The sequence below is a fragment of the Cydia fagiglandana genome, chromosome 4 (assembly GCF_963556715.1).
Source record: "Cydia fagiglandana chromosome 4, ilCydFagi1.1, whole genome shotgun sequence".
Taxonomy (NCBI): Eukaryota; Metazoa; Arthropoda; class Insecta; order Lepidoptera; family Tortricidae; genus Cydia; species Cydia fagiglandana.
The window spans coordinates 11,925,780-11,948,087 of NC_085935.1; the positions used below are offsets into that span (position 1 = coordinate 11,925,780).

The following is a 22,308-nucleotide window of genomic DNA, read 5'->3' on the forward strand; positions in this document are numbered from 1 at the left end:
TATACGCTTATCAAATCAGTAAACAGTAAGCTTGCCAAATTACGAATTTTAACTTAACTAAGAGAATTTATAATAATAACTTATGCGTATTGATCAAACTAATAGTTACCCTGGATACCCTTTGTTATGTAATGAATATCGAGCGGTTGAGTCCAAATGACTTTGGCTTCGTGGTCAGGTTTTGCCGATACCGTTTGACCTTCTGAACAACCAGAAATAACAGTCCAATTTGGACCTGAAATATCAATACATATGAACAATAGCTCATTCAATTTTAATTGATGTGCGTTATTATAACTCGACTCACCAGACTGAAAACTGTATCGGCAGAATAATGAAGATCTTGTTTGAAAATCCGATGCACCATGCAATTGTCCTAATATATGCAATTCAGCCATGGGATTAATTTTGTCGCAAGATGGTATTGGTTTTGCATGAACGCAGTTATGCGTAAATGCAAGGGAAGCATTTGAAGCATATTTTACACTGTAATGTTGTTATTCTTTGTTACTATGGCAACTAACCAAAAATCATCGGCTGTCAAAGTGACAGTGACATTGCATGTTGCGTTTCGTTTTTAGATCAAAATATTTGCACACGGTGCAGGTAATATATAACCCTTATAAATTTGGGGAAATAGGATGAGCTTGTATTGCCCCGCAAAGCTATCGTAAAGCAAATTTTATAAACTTTGCCTTTTCAACGGCTTATGATACCTCGGTGCAAGTATCAAGGGTAGCAAAACCTTATTGTCTGGCCTTGTGACAAGTCTACGCAATCCACTAGAATAAATCTAGTGGATTCGGTAGAGCTTATGAAACAGTTTATCCCTATTTACTTTCGATAGGATTCGAACAGCTTCAGCACTTAAAGCAGTTAAGTTACCAGACAGAACTAAGCAACATACCGAAGTTAGCAAATTGCGGGCATTATCTTTTGTCACTCTAATTACGCTTTAATTGTTCGCGTAGGCCCTCAGTTCTGTCTGGTAACTAAATAAACCCGTCGAATGACCACCATACAACAAATTGGTGCAAAGCAATTAGACCCATATTGATCTTTAGTAACACACGTCCGAGTCGCTGCTACCCAAATTGTAAGATACTAGGGCGCTCCCATTGGTTAATTGTATAGCCTCTTTCAACTTGCCCACCTGGATTAAATGGCCAACTTACGCCAATCTAGGGATTATTTATATACTAGGCATGCAATGAGGAGCACTAAATAGGCAGTAAAATAAAATCCGTATTTATTCAACATCAATCATAATAACGAACATAAAGAATTACGTACAGGCGGCTTTGTCAACCGAAAGGCGAAAAGGGGCAACCGGTTGATGGGTTAGTTAAAAATGTATCGCTTGCAGTTTGCGGTTTTAAAAATTATTTCACAATTTAAATCAAAGAATACTTTAACTTAATTAAAATTAAACATTGGTTGGTTCTATTGAAACAAAAAAAATAATGCCATAACGGATCACACATAATAATTAACACTTAAAACGCTCACACATCACTTTTTTAACAATAACAAGTTTGGCTGTCGAACGGTAGCTTAACCTACACATATTATGGATTTAAAATCGTGGGTAATGGATACCTACGTGATAACATTTATTCAGTAAGTCACGATAAACAATCACAAGTTTGCCAGTCAAAGGGTAGCTTGGCTACACAGGGATTTGTAATCGCCTCAAATCTTATCTCTAATCTAACAATCCTACATCGGCACAACAGATTATGAGAGAGTAAGGGCTGATTTAGACGGCGCGCTAACTCGTATGCGATTTTAGTAACATTGCGGACTATGGATTACGTCCAATTCAACCGACTAATCAAAACCCTCAATGGTATGAAACTCGCATGCGAATTCTCGCATCGTCTAAATGAGCCCTAAGTTAGAAGATAAACAATGACTACAATCACAAGTAAGGTTGCCAGCCGTGGTAGAGCCGGCACAGGTTGGCGGGGTCGGTGGCGGAGCGAATGAGCCGCGCGACCTGCCCCGGCACCGCCACGCCGCCCGCCGCGCCGTCCTCCGTGCCGTGCAGTTTGCTGCCCACGGCCAGCAGGGCCCGCTCGGCCAGGTCCGCCACTGAGCTCGTTGGTCGCGCCACTAAAGTTCAAAACAGAAAAATAGAACACTGATTTAAACTTTCACGATTATTAAACATTATCAAACTGCACAACGGGACTTAATCGCGTATTTAAGTTTTAAGATTAAGTCCCGTTGTGCAGTTTGATAAGAAAAATAGAAGTTAAAAAGTAAAACCAGAACGTGAATCATCAAACCGAAGTAATCGCACCGCACGGCGCAATGTCTCGGACTCTCGGCCAAGCCATGTCTACACTACACTACACTTTCTTCTTCTTTATATAGTTTCCTGTGGGTCCCAGTGTGGGCCGTGGGCCTAGGCAGCCGTGAGTTTGTACAGCGAGACCGGGAATTGCCCTTTCTGGGTGCACTCCATATCTTAGACATAATGAACCTTGTACTAAACGGGACTAAATTGCGTACAAAAAAAAACAGAACATAATCGAACATTTTGAAGCATAAATAAATAACTTTACAAAGTCAGTTAACTCACCATTTGCATCTTTTTGCGTCGTTCGGAACTTCTTCGTAGTCCACGCGTACAGCGGATCACAGAGCAGAACCTCTAATATTGTCAATAAAGTTTCATGGTTATCGCGCAACAGTTGCATAGTTTTTTCACAGGATCTGACAAAAAATTATTAAATAGATTATAGGGTATTGACAAATCGCTGGCCCAATATTACAGGGTTCTATGTTACATTTTCAAGATAGTTGAAATTCGACTTAATGTCATTATGACAAAGTTCAAATTTGGCCCAAGACAACATGGATAGGTCCTGTAAAAAAGGACCTTAAAGAAAAAAGAATACCACCAGAGACGACCCAGGACAGACGCTCCTGGCGACGCCATATAAGGAGAGCCGACCCCAAGTAAATGGGATAAGGCTAGGAAGAAGAAGATGACAATGTTCAAATTTCAATTCGATAAAAGTGAAACATAAAACCCTGTAATATTGGGCCAGCGAAATATGTACGTGATTGGTATAGAATACAGGTTTGAGGTTGTATTGTAACCAATAGGGACCGTGCGCATTTAATAATGTCTACGACCGCACCGGACCCGGAAGTTGGTACTGTCGAACGTCGAACGTGCGCCGGACCGCACCAAGGTCGCGGACCGGGTGCAAGCCACATGGTGGCATAAGTCTGCCACGTGGCTTGTATCGAAAACCATAACTAGGCATTGACACTTCCCATCTACAATCAAGAACCTGTGCGGGCCTATACAGTCTCCTATACAAGTTATTCTAGTCTAGGCATTAAAAATAAAATATTGATAATCACTTTCTAAAGATGCCTTCCACTCCACTGGATCCAAACCCAGCGATCATGTCCTGCGTCAAACGGAACGGTATCGTTTCGGGCGTTGGAAGCGCTTTTCCTTGGTCGAACGCGATTCCTGAAAATATTTTTGTGTATAAGTACCATAAGAACTCAGGAACTACTATGATCCAAAACTACCATGGTGTCCATGGTCTTCTTTTAATTTTGTCTGATTTTTTCAAGCAAATAATTTGCTTCTTAAGCTTTAGATTTCATTTTCGATGTTACATATTTAATATTGTGTTCGGTGTTTCGGTGTTGGTTCGGTGTTATATATTTAGTTTGGAGATTTTACGGTAAGTAATGGTAGTACACAGTTGGATGTAAAGTATTTACCAAAATCGATATGCACCACTTCAGCAGTATTCTTGTCAATTAGAATATTTTGAACGTGCCTGTCTCCTAAACCTAAGATATACCCCATCATCGACGACGTAGCAACACTGAAATCAAGAAAAACTTCATCAAATTATAGATTTTATTTGACATAAAACGACTGTGAATGAATATCGGGACTCGGTAGTTTAGAAAAAAAACATCGAAAGAAAAACGTGGTAACTATGTATGGGATGCATACAGAGTTACTGCGTTTCAAGTTTGAGTAGCAGCGTGGGATACGAGATTTATTCAAAGTAGTGACGATATATCATATCCATGAATTTCACCATAATGTTTCCAAATAATGGAATTAAGAATGTTCAGGTTACCTTTTGGTGTAAGCCAGGCGCCGTTCATACCAGGTCACAGGATCTAGATACTGTTCAGTAAAGAAGTTGTGGAAAACTGGCTTGAAATTCTTCAGTATGTTCATGAAAATGGCCAACTTCTCTGACAACGTCCTTCTGTTCTGTATTGTGGTGAATTTGGTACGAGCAGCGGCGCATGTCATATCCTGGAATAAACGAAGCGACAAGGCGTCGTTTTAAATTTGCCTTCACATAACTAATAGGAGTCATTGAAAAGGCTTTATCCTTTGTATCAAATCAAATTTAAAACGAAGGCTCTATTTATGAGTTACTAAAATTCAATGAGGTCATATACTTATGTCAAATTCTTTCACAGGGCAAGTGCCTCAGTCATATGGTACAGGTAGAAAGTGAGGATCGTAATTGTTGGAGAAAGTGCGGTATGGGCAATCATATAATAGTTTAGGGCGAGTCTATACTCAGAGTCATAGGTAGAGCAATATTGCCTCTACAGGGTATTATATTTTACACCATGCATGAAATAAAGCACCTGATAATTATTAGAAAAACATAGATAGCAGTCATTTTAAAAACACAAGTTCTATTTAATAAATCGGATAGAAATATAAAAAGTAGGTGAGTTAACGGTGACGTCACGATGTAATGTTTCAGATAAATTCCATATTAGCAAATCGTTTTGACAGTTCTAAAAAAGTAACTGATTTGACTAGTAGGAAAATACCCTATTCCCACTCTTAACTACTATAGAACTGTCCATGCTATGTAGGTAAGTGCGTGTTGGGTTGTGGGAACTAAAAGTTACGAGTGTTATGACAATGCTAGCCGCGGCAGAAAAGTGAACTTTTGTGGGACATACACAACAGCATGTCTTTTATTATGTTAATAATTAACTCGTTAATTACCTTCGGCCGATAACGCGCGTGAGCACCCGTGGTGCCAGTGCCCACTAAGTAAGCACCCAGTGGCAGCGTACCTTCGCACCATTCCAGCACCCCCGACTGACGAGACATCGGCACCACCTTTCAAAGTTTTTTAAATTAGCTATGTATGTTAGCTACGTATCTATATACAAAAAATATATATATGTGGAAAAACAGAGACGGAAAACACATGTTACTCAAAAATATCTGCAAAATAAATGTCTATAATAATATGTTCCACTGTATTTATGGTCGGCCAATGGTAAGTAGTATACATACATCCATATTTTTACACTTGTAAGTATACCTACCTTGTATGTTCGTATAAGAAGCTTATTTCGGCTGGTCACAGGGTTCCTTTCCAGCAATGTGTTTACAATGTTGAACACTTGTTGCATGACGGCATCCTGCCTCAGATCGTCCTCGCCCTGAATAAAATAACACATGTATAGATGGTCAAGCAAATCTTGTCAGTAAAAAAAGGCGCGAAATTCATATTTTCTATGGGGCGATATCCCTTCGCACCTACATTTTTCAAATTTGCCGCCTTTTTCTACTGACAAGATCTGCTTGGCCAAGTATATGTGCCAAACGTTTTGGTGCAATAATGGAGTGTTTCAGTATTTTATTTCTTAGAGCGGTTTTATTGTGAGAAACCAGCAGGCACTGAAAGGTTTTAGTCTCGTTGATGTACTAACTATACTGCAAAACGTAATTCAAGACCAAAAAAAGTAAGACAATGTTGCCACTGCAATAATTTGTTTGTAAAATAGTAAATTCCTTTTGATAATTAATCACGGTAAAATAATTTATTTATTAGTAATTTTACTCCTACGATTTAAAAAGTACTTTAATTTACTTATTTTTACATAAATACAAGATGCGCTAGTAAAAAAGTGGCAACATTCCTTACTTTTTTTGGTCTTCAATTACGTTTTGCAGTTTAAACTGTATTTTTTTATACTGTAAATAACATACAATTTATGTGATTTAATAAACAGAGCGTCATACCTTTACTAAAACGATCCTTCTCCTTCCATCTGAACTTCTACAGATGATTTTCTTTGGGCAGTTTATGCCCCCAACTAGTTCAAAACTGTTCTCGAATGAATCGATAGCTAAAAAATAAATTAAATATTTTATTAAGATATGTATTGATAATAATTATGTACATACATATTACATGAACTATTCTTGGAAAATATACAACAAATGTATTAAGAGTTCTTCGGAGGATTTTGAATGCTTTCAGAACTACGTAGCGATCTACGAGCGTGTCAACAGTTTGTATTTTAATTCTAAAGTCAATATTATTTATACCTACCAAGTCAATATAGGTATTATGAAAGCAGAAAGTTTTAATTTTGATTCCTTTCTTAATTGCTAAAACGAACACCACATTGACTTACTTGGTAGATACGAATAGTTACAGTCATGCCTCACAGGTATCGTATCAATCGGCACAGGTATAGCGTCCAGCCGACCGAGTCGGTGTATCAGTTCAGCGGACGGTATCATTTGTTTTTGAGCTTTCTCCTTAGTTTTGTAGTTTGCGAAGCTTATTGTAGCTGGAAAAACATAAGGTCAAAACAACGGATGGACGAGGTTATGCGTTATGCGCAGAGGATGTAGCGACATGGGTATCATACAACTGTACTAATAATAGTACTAACTAGGTACAGAAGGTTCACTCTCTAAGAAAACGCGTCTATTAAGAGAGATACAAGCGCAAGTAGACGTCCGTTCTATAGCGGTGCGCGGCAACTACTACTGCTAGACACCAAAACTGGTGTGGCCACATGTACACGTAGCGACGCGACGAAATCGCGGAGTGAGCCACGCCTGATTAAGGTTCGTTTTATGAAAAGTCTGAGTTATAATCGTAACTGAGGACAATAAGAAGATTATGGTAGTACTAACCATCGCACATGCATTCCATCTGTGCTATAATTTTAGCTAGAGCCGAGCTTTCAGCCGCCAACGCCGATATCAATGCCTCAGTCGCTCCAACGCGCGGCTCCGGAGGCTCTTGCGTCGATGTGGGCGCATCGCCTGCCGCGTGCCGACTCGCGTTCAGGATGCGCATGTCTTTGTCTGAATTCTTGAGACTAAAGAGGATGGGGAGAGTGTGGTGCGGGTGCTCTTTCGCGCAACGTTCTGGTGAAAACAGAAAAATGTTAGCAGTGTCTGTGCTAACTTGTTCGCCCCGTGCAGAGTCAAATTTATAATAAGCATGTCATTACCGGAGTTGTTTAGGCTGAAAAAGATGGGGAGAGTGCACTCTTGTTCTTTGTTCTTCCCCGCATTCGAGGAACAAATAATGGGTAACGTTAAACAAAATGTTTCGGACACGGTTATAGTGTCGGACACTCGGATATGAACATGCGAGCGGGAACTACTAGTACTATGTGTTTATTCCCACAATACTACCAACACTCCCACTCTCACGATATCGTATCGACAGAAAAGTTACCTCCACCTCCCGAATTAGAAGTTTGTGTTTCGAATGGCTGGGAGTTGGTTAAGCCTTTATAAGGCAGAGGGAATATATTTCCCACCTGGTTTTTAACTTTATTTCATAGTGATAAGATTTAATTTTGCATAATTCCTGACACGCTTATGCCTTATAAAGGGTTAAGGAACGCTAGAAGCTTGCGCGAGGGCATAGCGCGTAACAGCGTCTCAAGGCTACCGCCATCTTCGTCTAGCTCAAGCCCCGCGTTAGCTAATAGTTATAGAGATATGATCCACTTTGTTTTCATAAAGGGTTAAAAGCCACGGGAATCGAGATCTTGTTCAAGTTTACTTGTTCGGTCTCTTGCGTCTTGCTTGCCGGGTTGGCTAGCCATAAAGAGCTTATCTACATTGCGTAATAAAGGGTTAAAAACTTGGAAATCTAAATCTTACTCAAAATATTGTTCAAATTTTCAGCAAACGCCCCGGTGTCCTGTGCCAGCCGAGGCGCCAACTGTGGAAGCGCCGCTAGGAACTTGCGTGAAGGCAACGCGCGTAACAGCGCCACGAAACTGTCGCCGTCCGCGTCCAACTCTAAGCCTGGGTTGGCCAGCCATAGGGAGATGACGCGGAACACTGATAGGTTGTTCTCTTCGCTGTGCTTTAGAGATAGCAGATAGTACCTGTGATAATGGTGAAAATGAGGTCACAAAACGATATTATACATATTTTATGCTGAAGCGTTTGGACTTGATCACCATTTTGTTGTTTCGTTTGTTCTATAGTCTAATCGAGCTACTCTTTAAACGTAACATTATTCATAGAAAAACCTAAGACATCGCACAGTAATTCAATGAGGTCCAATTCTAAGTTAATAATGTTTACAAATAAAATTATAACTCGTAAGCTTTTAACAAACTTTTAATACATATTTAAATTAGCGGACTACTTATGTCCACTGAAAGTCCGAATACCTAAACATTTAAATGATGATATTGATGATGCACTAAAATATCAGGGCTAGTTTACTCACCTCATAGCTAATTGCAAATATCGTTGCTTCTCCGCCTTTGTATTTGCAATATCTGCCTCGTCCAAGTTACTCAATCCTCTCGTAGTCGCCAGATATTTCTTTTCATCCCTTATAAAATACAAATATAAATTTCAATTAAACAATCGAAATTATGTGAAACAATATTTAGGTTCATATACCTAGCGCCTACGTACCTGGTCAATTGCTGTTGCGTTGATGTAGTTCTCAGGGAGTCTGCTGCATCCTTCATATTTTCCATACATTTCAATTTGTGTTCAAAAATTGAAGAATTCATATATGAAACTACCTGAAAAACAATATTAGTATAAGCCATATACGTAAAAGCTATGGACTGTAACGAATAGAAATGGGGATGCGTTTAGGCTATAAATTGCTTTAAAAACTAAGTTAACCATATAGTCCGATTTTATTGTCCCTGATAACCAAAGGTCTGGAAGAGATCGCTCTTAAGCGATAAGAGCGCCTGTTGTTACCTCCATCTAATTGTCTTTATTTATGTTCTACACATTTGTTGTACCTAAGCTATATGAGGTGTGCAATAAAGAGTATTGTATTGTTAAGTTCCCTAGCTATAAGCGGTTACTTACTTCACTGGCTGAGTGACCCAAACAGGCCTCTGACACAAGAGAACGTTACCCTGCCCTGTTCTGCGCCCCTGTACTATTATTTATTCTGTGCCCTGGTGTGACTATTTGGTTAAACAGAGTATATTTCATTTATTACGTACCTGTTTGTATTCGGAGTCTGCGAATTTTGCAATGTCGTGGTAAACTTTGAGTCTTGTTTGCCTGTGGTCGCTTCCAGCCAAAACATCGAGACTTTTCTTCAGAAATTTGTTTATTATGTCTCTGGGATTATCAAATTTCGATTCGGCCATCCACATTCCATATTGTCTGAAAAGATAAAACAGATTATGCACCTTACCTTACAGTCAAGTCTAAAAATATCCATACGGAAAAGTGCCCATAATCTACACTCGACCTTATTGCCCATATATTAAAGTACTTTGATCGTATCAATAATTTTCATTTTCATAGAAAAAAATACTATAGATTTTTTTTCTACTTTCGTATTAACTGTCATCTGAGTACAATTGATAACTCTAAATATAGCGTTATACAGAAATATCAGTGAAAACTAAATACTAAATAATGATTAATAAAATTTAACTAACAAACTAGTTTAAACTTAATTATATTTTTAAGATATGCCAGAGTCTAATTAATAAAAGTATTAATTAAAGTCATCCTGTATGGGTAAAATACCTTAGCGACGCAGCATGAAGTTCAATGTCATCAGTGCGGTCTCCCATCATGCGAATAAGAGAAAGCGCGATTTCCCTGTGGCCTTTAGCCCAGGACACTCGGCTCTCCACCAAAGACACCGAGTCACTATTTTGCAAATTCTTGGCGACGGACAACAGACGTTGAGCCATTTGAAGTCTTCCATTGGACAGTCCCAATTCTGTAACATCATATTATCGTATTAATTAGGTATTTATATAAGGTCGCCAGCATTTTCGGGAGTTTCCCGGAAGCGGGTCAGTTGAGGGAGATTTTTTATATTTAGTTATGTTTTAGTTTTATCTAGTTTTTACGTTAGATTTAAGTAGCAGTAAGTAATTAGTTTTAAGCGTGATTTATTTTTTGTGAGATTTGTACTGTAATCATTATGTTGTGAGATAGTAAATAAATGGGAACTTTATATAAGGTGCAGTATTGAGAGTGCAATAGGTATTCGGTATCAGAATGTTTGATGTAAGTTAACCAATAAAAAGAAGGGAATGTAGACAAATGGTCCAAACTGCGCGTCCTAGGCCAACGTATGTTACCATCCGTGGACAATCAATCAGTTCAGTCCATCATAGGTGTAAAGTAATTAAAGTCTTAAATGTCATATATGCACACGACCAACAGAACAACAGACCTGCAGATTTGTACTGGATGCAATTAGTAGGAGAAAGAAAATCATTAAAAATTATCACAGAGTTGTGACTTAGGGCTGCGTTTTATAAATACTCGAGCTGGCATATTGTTTCACTTGACAAGTAATACATACTAGCGTTTTCATACCTGCGTATTGCAGCTGGAGCGATACAATATCCTTTAAAAATGTATTGTAATTTTTCCCGGCATGTTCCAGTATCAAACTCCTTTGCGATATCAATGACTCCATGTGTTTAAAATCATGAAACGAAGGCAGTTTCTCGACTTTCCAGTTACTCAATAAACTATTTACCGTTAGTTTATTGCTTCTGACTAAAAAGTATTCTTCAATGTCACTAAAAAGTTGCAAATTTGCTACAACTCTGTACACGTTCTGACAGTTTTCCATATTGAAGTTCTCGCACCATTTGGAAACAGCAAGTTTTGCTCTGTCCAGGGGTAGAGTAAGCTTAGAGCCCAGGTTCTGTTCTGCTTGCACGTTTAGACAGTCTCTGAGACAGGCGTAGCGCAGTGCTTTTATAAGCGACAGAGGAGTTTTCATTGAAGTCTTGCACTTCTCTTCCAAATCTTTTGTATCAACGAAGTGGTTCCAATCTCCTAAAACAACAATCATATTTTTTATGACTGTAATGATGTAAATATTCCACACCATACCTTACATCTGTGAGGTTTTCAACCAAAAGGTACCACATTGTCAGATGTCGATAAGGTTGATTTCAAATTGAAGCTAAGATATGGAATGATTTATCTTTATAAATATTAATAACATCGCACTATGTCGTCATGATTATGGAGGAATGTGGTAAATTAATGTTTGCAATTTTATATAAGTACCTACTTTTAAACCAGAACTCAAACAAGTTACAATCATACTTCTTGACATCGTTAAGCTGTCTCCAGAAAATACGACGAAATCGTGAGAGTAGGGTGTCCGTACATTGTAAAACCCCAAACATAAACCAGAACTCACCAAGACAGGTCAGGCAATCATACTTAACATCATTAAGCTGATCATTCTCCGGTAGCGACTTAATGTACTGCAGGGCCAAATGATGCATGCCAGACTTGTACAACGACCTCACAACGCCCAACTGCAGGTCCGTTGAAGGATTGCCAGACAAGGCGATGTCGTGAGACAACAGAGCGTCAGCGTATTGGCCCGTGTTGATGAGGTGATTCCGCTTCTCTTCTTCGCTTGTCAGATGCGCTGTGCCGCAGCCGTCGACAGCATCCATTTCGCCGATAGATACGAAACACTGGAACGGGTATTTAATGGTCATTTTTGCAACTGATATGCATGATTTGATATCGGACTATTGACGGATATCAGGTACAGAATTCCATTCAGAAAAAGTTACGCAAAATAGCCTGATATCTAATAACGATAAGCGAAACCTCGAAGACGGTTTTTTAAACCGAGCCACAAGCGAGTTTCATAGTAAGATAACGCGAGGGTTTCTAATCCCATGTTATATGTACAAATGTAGCCTGAAGAGTTATCTATGCTGAAAATTGACAAGGTCTTCCATTTGGTAACCCTATAATATAAAAAGTTATAATTTGACCATAAGTCTTATCTTCCATTAGGATTACAATTTCTATACTTTGAGACCATCCCGCCCCCCTTACGCTATCTCAGCTTCAGCTTTACAATGGGCGTAAGTCAAACATTTCAAGCATGAAGTTTTAATCAAGTATTCTGTCGGACCTTTCTGAAAATCCTCTGAATATTGTCACCACCGTCCAGATTGGTAGTGCGTTCAGGCGAAGGCGGAGGAACGCCGCCGTTCTGGGCGACGGCCCAAAGCTCCCCGTAATATATCGCCACCAAGTTCTGGTCGGCCACGGAGGCCGCCCAGGCCACCTTGTCGTAGTCCAGCCTCAAGTAGTTCAGTGCGTCCACTGGGGTACGGTCAGGGCTGGAAGAATTTCACTTTATCAAAGCCAGGGCGTCAATTCCGAATCACCCGCGCATTGCAAGTGCATATATCATCAGACTACATACGCTCTTCGTAAATAGGCGCGTTCGTGACGCATTCGCCAGATCTGGACGTACCTTAATACATTTTAAGATTTTATTTTAGAGTATGAAATTTATCGGGCATTTTCCCGTTTCCCGTACAAAAGAACTTTGCCAATATAGAGTACAGTTAAGCGAAGAGGCATGTCAAAAGTTGTTTGTCAGGTCACAATAATGTTGTAATGTGTTAATAATGTAATTTGGCATTAAGTTCGCCATTTGTACATTGTTGTACATATATTTTGTGCAATAAAGTTTAAATAAATAAATAAATGTTGTGTTCCAAGCTCAACTTCAAGTAAACGTAGCGTAGCTGAACCGATTTTTTCAAATAATAAGACTGCCGCCTTTTGTATAGCGATATGGCGATTCACGACATCATCGTGTACGTATTAGGCGGTTAGGTTAAAATTTACCGTCAGTTATGACGCTTTAATACATCTAACAGAGTAACGAAAAACACTTACCGCGACTTATAATGGGTCATCTGAAGACGTACGAAATTAACAATATCAATCATATACCGAATAATCATTTTGCGATCATGGCCAATCACATTTGAGCTGCGGTTACAGCGATCACCACTGTTGTCAATTTCAGCATCGAACATGTTCCAGACGTATTTAAAGAAATTGTTTATTTGATCGCTGAAGATCTGTATGTATGTCTCGGGTGATGAATAAAGAAGTAATCCGACCAAACCTGGCAGTATGTGCTGGCAAATTGTTGGCTAAAATAAAATACAACTGTTGAAAATTTTTAAAGCATAGCATTTATACTAAATCGTAAACAAGTTGATAATAAAATTGGGTTAACATAGACTTCAAAAGAATACTAAATTTGTCGTAAGTGGTCGTATAAATGTGAGTTTTATATTGACTGGCTTGGCCAAGTAATTTTGGCGTACAAACAGCAAAACTCTTAACTGCCCATCGGTGTAAGTATCTTAGCCTGTTGTAATAAGGTTACCCGTTGGACAGTTAACAAACAGTGTGGGCGATGGTACCTGACATTATTAAATAAGAGGTTTGGCAAGGGAATGTAAGCTAAAATTCATACCTTAATTTTGCATACTTCTTTCAGAGTTTTTATATAATTCGTATCAGACACCAGCACATCAAGTAGCGCAGTGGTTATCCTAGCCAACCACTGGATGTGATCTCCCTTGTCTTTTGGGATCCAAAAGGCTACATCCGAGCAGTTTTCTAACATACGACTGCTGAGTTTGAAAACCGAGTTGTCGCTGCCGCTATTAGGCGACAAGAAGGGCTTCAGTAGTTGGACATTAACGTCCCCTAATTCTGTAAATGAATAAGTGAGATACATAATTTCGTCGGGTGACAAGCAAAACTCACTAAGTACTATCAAAAAAAATTAAAGTAACAATGCACTTTATTACACTTGTAACACTATTGTCCAATAATTTCAATGATGTTAGTTAGTGACTTTTGCTTGTCACCCGACGATTTTATAACTGCGCGCCCCTCCGAGTCACTCTTTAATCTATCTAAAGTCGCAACGCAAGAAACTTCACGGCACTTAGGACTCATCTGTGTACGTTATGTCGAAAGAGTAATGTGACTTAAGTGCACGGTATTGAAAGAAAAACGGTGCAGCTTGAAATAATAACTTTGGTCAATGTTGCAGTTGGCTGTTGAACTTAGTATCGGTACGAAAAAAAAAGGCCATTAACCGATTCGTTGCGTGTTTCATTTTCGAAAACTTTTGGCTGTGGCGCGGAACAATCATTTCGTGACACGGCAGCCATGCCATGCGCCATAGAATATGATGACACTCCTCCCGTGTCGTACGCCACACACACGTAAAAAACTCTGATGACACGGCAGGCGTGTCATCAGCACCGAATCGGTTAACTCCAAAATTCTGCTGTTATTACATGACATGTGATTGTGTTTAATGTGCATGTTCGTACCTATATTATAAACGAAGGAAAATAATATTACAATTGGTTCAAACAAAACCTTCTACTTTCTTGTCTTACCTAAAGCATCTTTTCCTTCGCGATATTTAAATAGATCACTCAAAGCCGCAACAGCCTTATTAGTAGCTGCTGGATTGTCATCACAGAGAGCCTCGGCAAGGACCGCCACGACGGCGAAAGCGAAGCTCTGTTTCGGCGGTAGATGTATCACCCGCTTCGTGTCCGGTGGGGGCACTGTGACGATGGTTTTTAAGTCGTATGTGCCGATCTCTGCCAAACAGTTGCAGGCTTCGATTATGATCTGTAAGAGACCCGAATTATGTCATAAAATAAGACAATAATTTGATGTGTAGACTGAAAAAGTACTTCTAGTTTAAAATCAAGTCTTAGCCTTTAAAAGGTATTTCCCACCCATTTTGAACTTTATTTAAAAGTGATAGGATTATATTTTGCATAATTCCTGACACCCTTATGCCTTACAAAAGGTTGAAGGCGGAAACCCTGGAAAGCACTATGGCGAAAGATACGTAACTATTCCAACATCAAGTGCTTAGCTGCAAATTTGACATGATTTATGTGCTGTCGCCATTATTTAAATTTTATTTGAAGAAATTAAACCTGATTCTCTTCTAGTGCTAAAGTTTTAAGCCTAATGAAGACTCCTCAAAAGTTAGTGTGGTAAGTGTTACCTTTGTTTTGCCAATAAAAATGTTTTACAACAAGTATCTGATACCTCTAAAATGTGAAACGCACTTTTCGATGGGAAACCCTTCAAAAGTTGCCTAACATTATCATATCAAGTGATTGCAAACCTTATCATCAGACGAAGATTTCATAATGTTGGTGAGAGCGTGAATGACTTCATGTATGACGCTCGTTTTGCATTCTTCTGAAAAATGCTTCGTATTTAATACCTCGCACAGTTTGTTCACGTGAGTTTTGTTCAACTTGACGAATTGGCGTAGGTTGCTTAAAGCTTCATGGCTGGAAAATGGCGTGGGATTATAATAAGAACCATTGATTGATAAAGGGTGCATCAAAAGAGTAGCATATGCCATTGCGCCAGTACTAGACTACATAGTATACAGGGTGGAAAGATAAGTCGGGCCCTGGAGGGAAACTACCTTAAATGCTTAAGCTGACTCATTTCACTTAAAGGAGACATTCCTTTATTTTTTAAGATTTTCTAAAAATCTCTTGCCTCGCCCGGGACTCGAACCGACTAAAATTCAAAAAAATAAAAACTCGCAATTTTATTCGACTAGTCGATACAGTTAATGCTAATGATAACATTTATCCAAGTAGCATTAGGTCTTACACTCGTCTGTCGTACAAAATATCCATAAAATCGAATATGTAGTACTTAAGATTTTTTTAGACAAGCCAAATTGAAGAAAAAAAGAAGAATACTTTGAATGCAGTTTTGTTTCTTCTTAAAAATAAAGGAATGTCTCCTTTAAGTAAAATGAGCCAGCTTAAGGATTTAAGGTAGTTTCCCTACAGGGCCCCGACTTATCTTTCCACCCTGTATAATACACAGATATATATAAATAATTATAAAACATAGAAGACTTCCATAAGTCAGAAACAAATATTTGTAATAAACACACAAGTGAATGCCCTTAACGGGATTCGAACCCAAATATTTACGGTTACACTGTCTCTTTACCCTTCACAGAGGGCGGTTACCGGTATTATGTTACACATGGGAATATCAAAACAATACGTACCTCGGGCAAGTTAGAGTAAAACTATACGCTTTAAGTCTCTCAGAGAACTCCACACTCGACGCGCAAGACAATACCGCTCCATGAGACGCATTGCTGAAATCTATCACGTCTTCATTCTGTCTGAGAGTCTGTTTCATATCCACAGGTAAGTATTTTAACAATCCTTCGCATTCTTTGTCGAAACCTTCTTCTTTTTTGATCAGCAACACTGATAAAGCCTTTAGCATCGGTTTTCGGATAAGATCAGCAGATTGCGGCAAAAGTCTCGTTAGGACAATCTTTAGCGATTGCGTCAATACGCGCAATTCCTCTTTGTTTGTGGAAGATTTTATTGCGTGAGTGAGATGATTGCATGTAAAGTTGGCAACAAACGCGTCCGAGTCAAACCCTAGAGGAACACACTCGACAAATGTGATGAACGAGTATAAGGACATTACTCGGAATTCGAAAACTTTCGTTTGGAGAACATTTTCCCATAATTTGAGCAGTATGTCGAATATCGTGGTGGCTTGTTCTGTACATAAGTACTGCATTATATTTCCGGCAATCCATTCCTGTAAAACAAAATATACGTCTAAGAATCCTGAGCATAGTCATGATTCGAAAGGTTGAACAACTAAGACAAAAAACTATGCTCAGTAGTTTTTTCTCAATTTTCAGAAAATCGTTGTAATAAGCATTACTCTAAAAAAGTTATTTATAGACCAATTAGGTTTTTGTTTATTATTCTCTTTATTTATTTATCGTCTTAGGTTAGGTATTTTTATAATATGAATATAAAAGTAAAATATAAAAACACTTACAAAACAATAAAAATACATATAAACACATTATAAAAAACCTAACCTAGGGTGCCGCCAGCAGCGGGGCAAGGCCCAAGCTACCGGTGGTCAGGGCTGCAGAGAGAGGAACCGACGTACTATCCGCGCCGTGTCCAAGATCACCGCCTTCTGCATCTGTCCCTTGATCCAACCACCTAGCGAGAGTCTCTCGAGATGTTGGTCGAGACTCTTCGCTATTAAACCGTTCACTGAAACGACTATCGGGACAATGATCGTCGAATCAACATCCCACATGGCGGTTATCTCGTGAGCCAAGTCTAGGTACTTACTGGACTTGTCCTTCTCGGCCTTCACGAGATTCTCATCATGGGGGATGGTGATGTCAACGAGCATGGCCCGACGTTGCGATCGATCTATTATCACAATATCAGGCTTATTGGCTACAATAGTCCTGTCAGTGATGATAGATCGATCCCAATAGAGCGTGGCACGACCATTCTCGAGAACAGGCGCAGGTGAGTACTTGTAGTACGGTACTTCGCAGTCCACAAGGCCATATAGAAGAGCAAGTTGCTGGTGAATAATCCTGGCTACGAGATTATGTCTGTGCAAGTACTCGCCGTTAGCAAGATGAGAACAACCGGAAATGATATGCCTGAGTGACTCTCCATTTATTATTACTATTATTTTTTCGATCAATCCGACCTCAATGTTTTAGTTCAAAGGCAACAATGATCACGTGACTGAATAAATTTAAATATATACCGTGTGGAAAGATAAGTCGGGCCCTGGAGGGAAACTACCTTAAATCCTTAAGCTGGCCCATTTTACTTAAAGGAGACATTCCATTATTTTTAAAAAGAAACAAAACTGTATTCAAAGTATTTTTCTTTTTTTCTTCAATTTGGATTGTCTAAAAAAATCTTGAGTAGGTACTAAATATTCGATTTTATGTATATTTTGTACGACAGACGAGTGTAAGACCTAAAGTTTCTTGGAGAAATGTTATTATTAACATTAACTGTATCGACTAGTAGAATAAAATTACGAGTTTTTATTTTTTGGAATTTTTAGTGGGTTCGAGGAGTCCCGGGCGAGGAAGCGAGTTTAAAAAAATCTTTGAATGCAGTTTTGTTTCTTTTCAAAAATAAAGGAATTTCTCCTTTAAGTACAATGAGCCAGCTTAAGGATTTAAGGTGTTTCCCTCCAGGGCCCGACTTATCTTTCCACACTGTAGATATAGAAGTAAAATATGTAACAGATAAAATAAAAAAATTAAAATTATAACATTAAAAAAAAACTCACTCCAAAATATTTCAATATCGTAGTAAACACAGCCTTCGGATACAAGTAAGACTCCGTATTTGCCGGTATATTCACTCCAAACATTTCTTCGACACCCGCCTGGTCGCGCAAGTGCATCGCACACATCAGTAGTAGCTCGGGCATCGTGTCCGCAATCAAGCAACTCCATTTCTCTCTATCCATTATACGTCTCGTGGTTGTGAACATTTTATTGGCGCGCTCCGTAGATTGACGGAAGGCGTATTGGTCGGGTCCCGAGAAATCAAGATTGTATTTTTCCGTCACAATGTATGGTAAGCATAACACTATCATGTTGGGGAAACACATCTGTAACAATGACGTATAATACTTGTTACTAATATTTCTTGAAAACGTTTAGTAAACACCATACATTCATCATGACCTTAAAAAAATACTAATACTACTTATGTAAGTACCGAATGTATTTAAAAAAACCGGGCAAGTGCGAGTCGGACTCGCGCACGAAGGGTTCCGTACCATAATGGAAAAAAAAAACAAAAAAAAAGCAAAAAGAAAACGGTCACCCATCCAAGTACTGACCCCTCCCGACGTTGCTTAACTTTGGTCAAAAATCACGTTTGTTGTATGGGAGCCCAATTTAAATCTTTATTTTATTCTGTTTTTAGTATTTGTTGTTATAGCGGCAACAGAAATACATCATCTGTGAAAATTTCAACTGTCTAGCTATCACGGTTCGTGAGATACAGCCTGGTGACAGACGGACGGACGGACGGACAGCGAAGTCTTAGTAATAGGGTCCCGTTTTACCCTTTGGGTACGGAACCCTAAAAAACCATTTGTAAGCCTACTTGCAACGGGATAAGATCTACCAATGCTCAGTCATACGTGTTGGTGTTTTTAAGATTAAGAGATAATTTACCTCTATAATGCTCTTTTCACTTGTGCGTAATTTGAGTTTCATCTTATTCAAAAATTTGCTCTTCAGCACATCACCTTCATTGTTCCACAAAATATCTGCCGCTATTATCCATTTCATGTGTTTTTCCAGAAAACTGTCTACATTTTGAAAGCCTAACACTTCGAACGGCAATTCTTCAATTTTTTTGTTTTTCGATATCCAGAAATGAATGACGGAAACTATGTTGTCGTCAAGGTAGGCATCAATGTCTCTACACATCACCGACTTCGTAATTTTATTCAAAAATATTTTTACTAATGATGCATCCAACGATTTCTCTGTCTTTATGAATAAAAGACCAGTAATCACTCTATGGATTGACGAGTGTTTTGCTTGCGCTAGAGCGAGGAAATTGTGAAGAACCGTTAAAGTACGATTCGTTGATTCATCTTTTATTATCTGTTCATTCGTATCAGATACCTGAAAGACATATTAAGCGTATATTAATTACACAAATTTTCTTTGCAGTGTAGATACATAAATTAAAAGCACTAAGTATCTTTATTTAACATCTATAAAAATATGATCAAATTTTTAGTTAGGATATTCACTACGCAGGCTTCGTCAGGTGACCACAAATGCAAATCCGCGACATGCTTCGTCCAAAACAAACCAATGATGATATCCGCAACAGGCTTAGTCATTTTTTATCATATTAAGTTAAAAAACATGTAAAAAAAATGTACTCAAGCTTTATAAAAAAATAAAAATAAAAACATACATTTATAACAAAGATCTCCAATAGCCCAGTAAAATAAGCTTCTATATCATTGTCTGTAAGGTTATTCGTAATCACGTCCAACAGATAGCAGGTGTACAAACGTAAGCTGTGTGTGGTGCCTTTCACCTGGTCCACTAGGGCATCTCGGAAGATGTTCCCCATGTCGTTATTATTGTTATTATTTAATTCAGCCATTCTGGCGACGCATTTTAAGATCAGAGCGGCAACGTGAGGAGGGTAGTACAACTTTTCACAGCGTTGCAAGTACCCTTTGACCATAATGAAACAGTTTTGCTTCATATTGTTGTCTAGCGTCCACACGCGATCCAGTATATCTAATAAGATGTGGAGTATTGTCTCAGTTGCTTCTGAATTTCGAAATAACGCTCTACACATATTGCTCAGAAGAGAAAATACTGAGGCTATAAAAAAAAGAAAAAAATTAAACAAATAAAATAAAATTGCATTGTCTGGAGATTTTCATGAAAATCATTGTGATAGACATGTCGGGTTATTCCCACTAGTTACTACCAAGTTCTTACCAATGGTAACTACTGGTAAAAAAAAAACCCACTGGTTACTACCAACTCGGCTTGGTGATAACCACTGGGAAATTTTATTCCCAGTAGTTGCCACTGGTAAAAGGTGGGAATTTTTTCCCAGTAGTTACCACTGGTAAAACGCGGGATTTTTTTTTCCCAGTAGTTACCACCAAAATATTGTTAGATTCAATACTAATAAAAACCGTATCAATAGTATAGTATAAATGTAGAGTGCTTTAATAAATAGTTATGTGTCAGTTAGTGATTCAGTAAACTGCTTTAAAAGTGATCAAAAATATTAAAAAAGTTTTTTAGCTGAACTGGGAATAAAAATTCCCAGTAGTTACCACCAAGTCGAGTTGGTGGTAAAAAAAGGTGGGAAAAATTCCCAGTAGTTACCACTGGTAACAACTTGGTGGTAACTAGTGGGAATAACCCGACATGTCTCTTTAATTCACTGTAAGTAAATATAAGATATCATCATAAATTAACCTACCAAGGGGACATTCTTCCACGCTTTCTTCAATCAGTATTCTTATGCACTGGAAGGCACATTTGACGTCCCAAGGAGACGTTAGCTCATACAACGCCGGGTCTAATATAAGCTCAAAAATATCATCTCTATATTCAGAACTCTTCCGACAGTATGCTGCTAGCAGCCAGATACAGTTGTGTTTTGTAACGCTAGGGTTACAATCAGAGTCATTTTCGTATTCGTCTTCATCTTTAAGTTGTTGTTCGCTCAGTATTTCATTTATGCTCGCGAAAAACTCTTGATCGGCACAAGAACGAACTAATGAGTTCACTATTGTATGATAGTCTGTAAGCCAGAGATCCTGCATACATTGCAACATATATGTTTTATCTCTGGCGTCTTTGCTCTCTTTAAGCATTTTAGCCAAGGTCCGAGACATGGTTTTTAAACCAGTTTTCAAGGAAATATACAACTGGCTTTCTTCAATCTGAGAATGCATAACAGGACTAATTTGCAAAGTAACGTGCATGTATGCGATACCTACCCGCGCATACTGGATAAACTCTAATGGTCCAATCTCACGTCGATTTAACTTTTCAATATAACCAGTAATTTCTCCCTGTAAATGTTCTTGTAATAATCCGGCTATTTCATTGTTCATTTCCAAGGATTGAGGAACGTTTTTAGGAGTTTCCTTCTCCTTTATTATATCAAGATCTCCTATACTAAATAGAGTATCTTTTCCCTTGGAATTGAATAGTATTTCATATAAAGGATCATTGTGTTTCTTAGGGATACTTTCTTCAAAACTGAAATTCTCGTTTGCAATAATGCGTAGGAAGAAATGTTTTACGCGTTTCACTTCTAATGAGCTCATATTTCCTTGAAAAAGCCAAGCGAGGCAGTTTTTCCTTTCTTGCTCGTTACTACACTTGCTATAATATTTGTGATACACGCAACATAATGTTTTAATGCTCGAGTCTGTGACCGGCATTCCTTTCTCAAAATACAATTTCAGCAATGGCTGCACAGTTTGGAATTCAAAGTTGTACAATTCAAGCAATGTTTGCATAATAGTATGTGTCGCTTTATGAGCATCGTTAACAGATGAGGAGTTCCTGCAATAAATAATAGCTTATAAAATCTACTTGTTGGATGCGTTTTAAGCATGTGTGAGTGATCGTGTTAATGTATGCATGTATGTGTCAAAATCAGTCGCCAATAAATCTTCAAACAGTCCACACGTCTCGCTTTAAGAAAAATCCCTACATACAAATATCAACCTTATTACAAAGAACACTACTAAAGTACAAAAATCGTCATTATGCCCACTCAATGCCGATGACGCAA

General features: G+C 38.5%; 1 protein-coding gene across 1 annotated transcript in view; it reads right to left on the minus strand.

The window, feature by feature from the left end:
• Positions 1 to 1,232: 1,232 nt before the first annotated feature.
• LOC134663731 (serine-protein kinase ATM) overlaps positions 1,233 to 22,308 on the minus strand; it is a 29,571-nt gene continuing 8,495 nt past the window's right edge. The window contains exons 9-35 of the mRNA XM_063520194.1: positions 20,980 to 22,076; positions 19,942 to 20,363; positions 19,182 to 19,640; positions 18,281 to 18,607; positions 16,194 to 16,747; positions 15,276 to 15,447; positions 14,524 to 14,764; positions 13,581 to 13,822; positions 12,989 to 13,251; positions 12,210 to 12,420; positions 11,472 to 11,757; positions 10,628 to 11,098; positions 9,821 to 10,019; positions 9,283 to 9,448; positions 8,729 to 8,841; positions 8,535 to 8,642; positions 7,955 to 8,184; positions 6,968 to 7,204; positions 6,457 to 6,615; positions 6,059 to 6,165; positions 5,359 to 5,475; positions 5,030 to 5,146; positions 4,128 to 4,312; positions 3,757 to 3,863; positions 3,382 to 3,496; positions 2,588 to 2,721; positions 1,233 to 2,115 (exon numbers count right to left, since the gene is read on the minus strand). Coding sequence (XP_063376264.1) covers positions 1,922 to 2,115; positions 2,588 to 2,721; positions 3,382 to 3,496; positions 3,757 to 3,863; positions 4,128 to 4,312; positions 5,030 to 5,146; positions 5,359 to 5,475; positions 6,059 to 6,165; positions 6,457 to 6,615; positions 6,968 to 7,204; positions 7,955 to 8,184; positions 8,535 to 8,642; positions 8,729 to 8,841; positions 9,283 to 9,448; positions 9,821 to 10,019; positions 10,628 to 11,098; positions 11,472 to 11,757; positions 12,210 to 12,420; positions 12,989 to 13,251; positions 13,581 to 13,822; positions 14,524 to 14,764; positions 15,276 to 15,447; positions 16,194 to 16,747; positions 18,281 to 18,607; positions 19,182 to 19,640; positions 19,942 to 20,363; positions 20,980 to 22,076 — 7,033 coding nt within the window. The 3' untranslated portion in view covers positions 1,233 to 1,921. The remainder of the gene's footprint in view (positions 2,116 to 2,587; positions 2,722 to 3,381; positions 3,497 to 3,756; positions 3,864 to 4,127; positions 4,313 to 5,029; positions 5,147 to 5,358; positions 5,476 to 6,058; positions 6,166 to 6,456; positions 6,616 to 6,967; positions 7,205 to 7,954; positions 8,185 to 8,534; positions 8,643 to 8,728; positions 8,842 to 9,282; positions 9,449 to 9,820; positions 10,020 to 10,627; positions 11,099 to 11,471; positions 11,758 to 12,209; positions 12,421 to 12,988; positions 13,252 to 13,580; positions 13,823 to 14,523; positions 14,765 to 15,275; positions 15,448 to 16,193; positions 16,748 to 18,280; positions 18,608 to 19,181; positions 19,641 to 19,941; positions 20,364 to 20,979; positions 22,077 to 22,308) is intronic.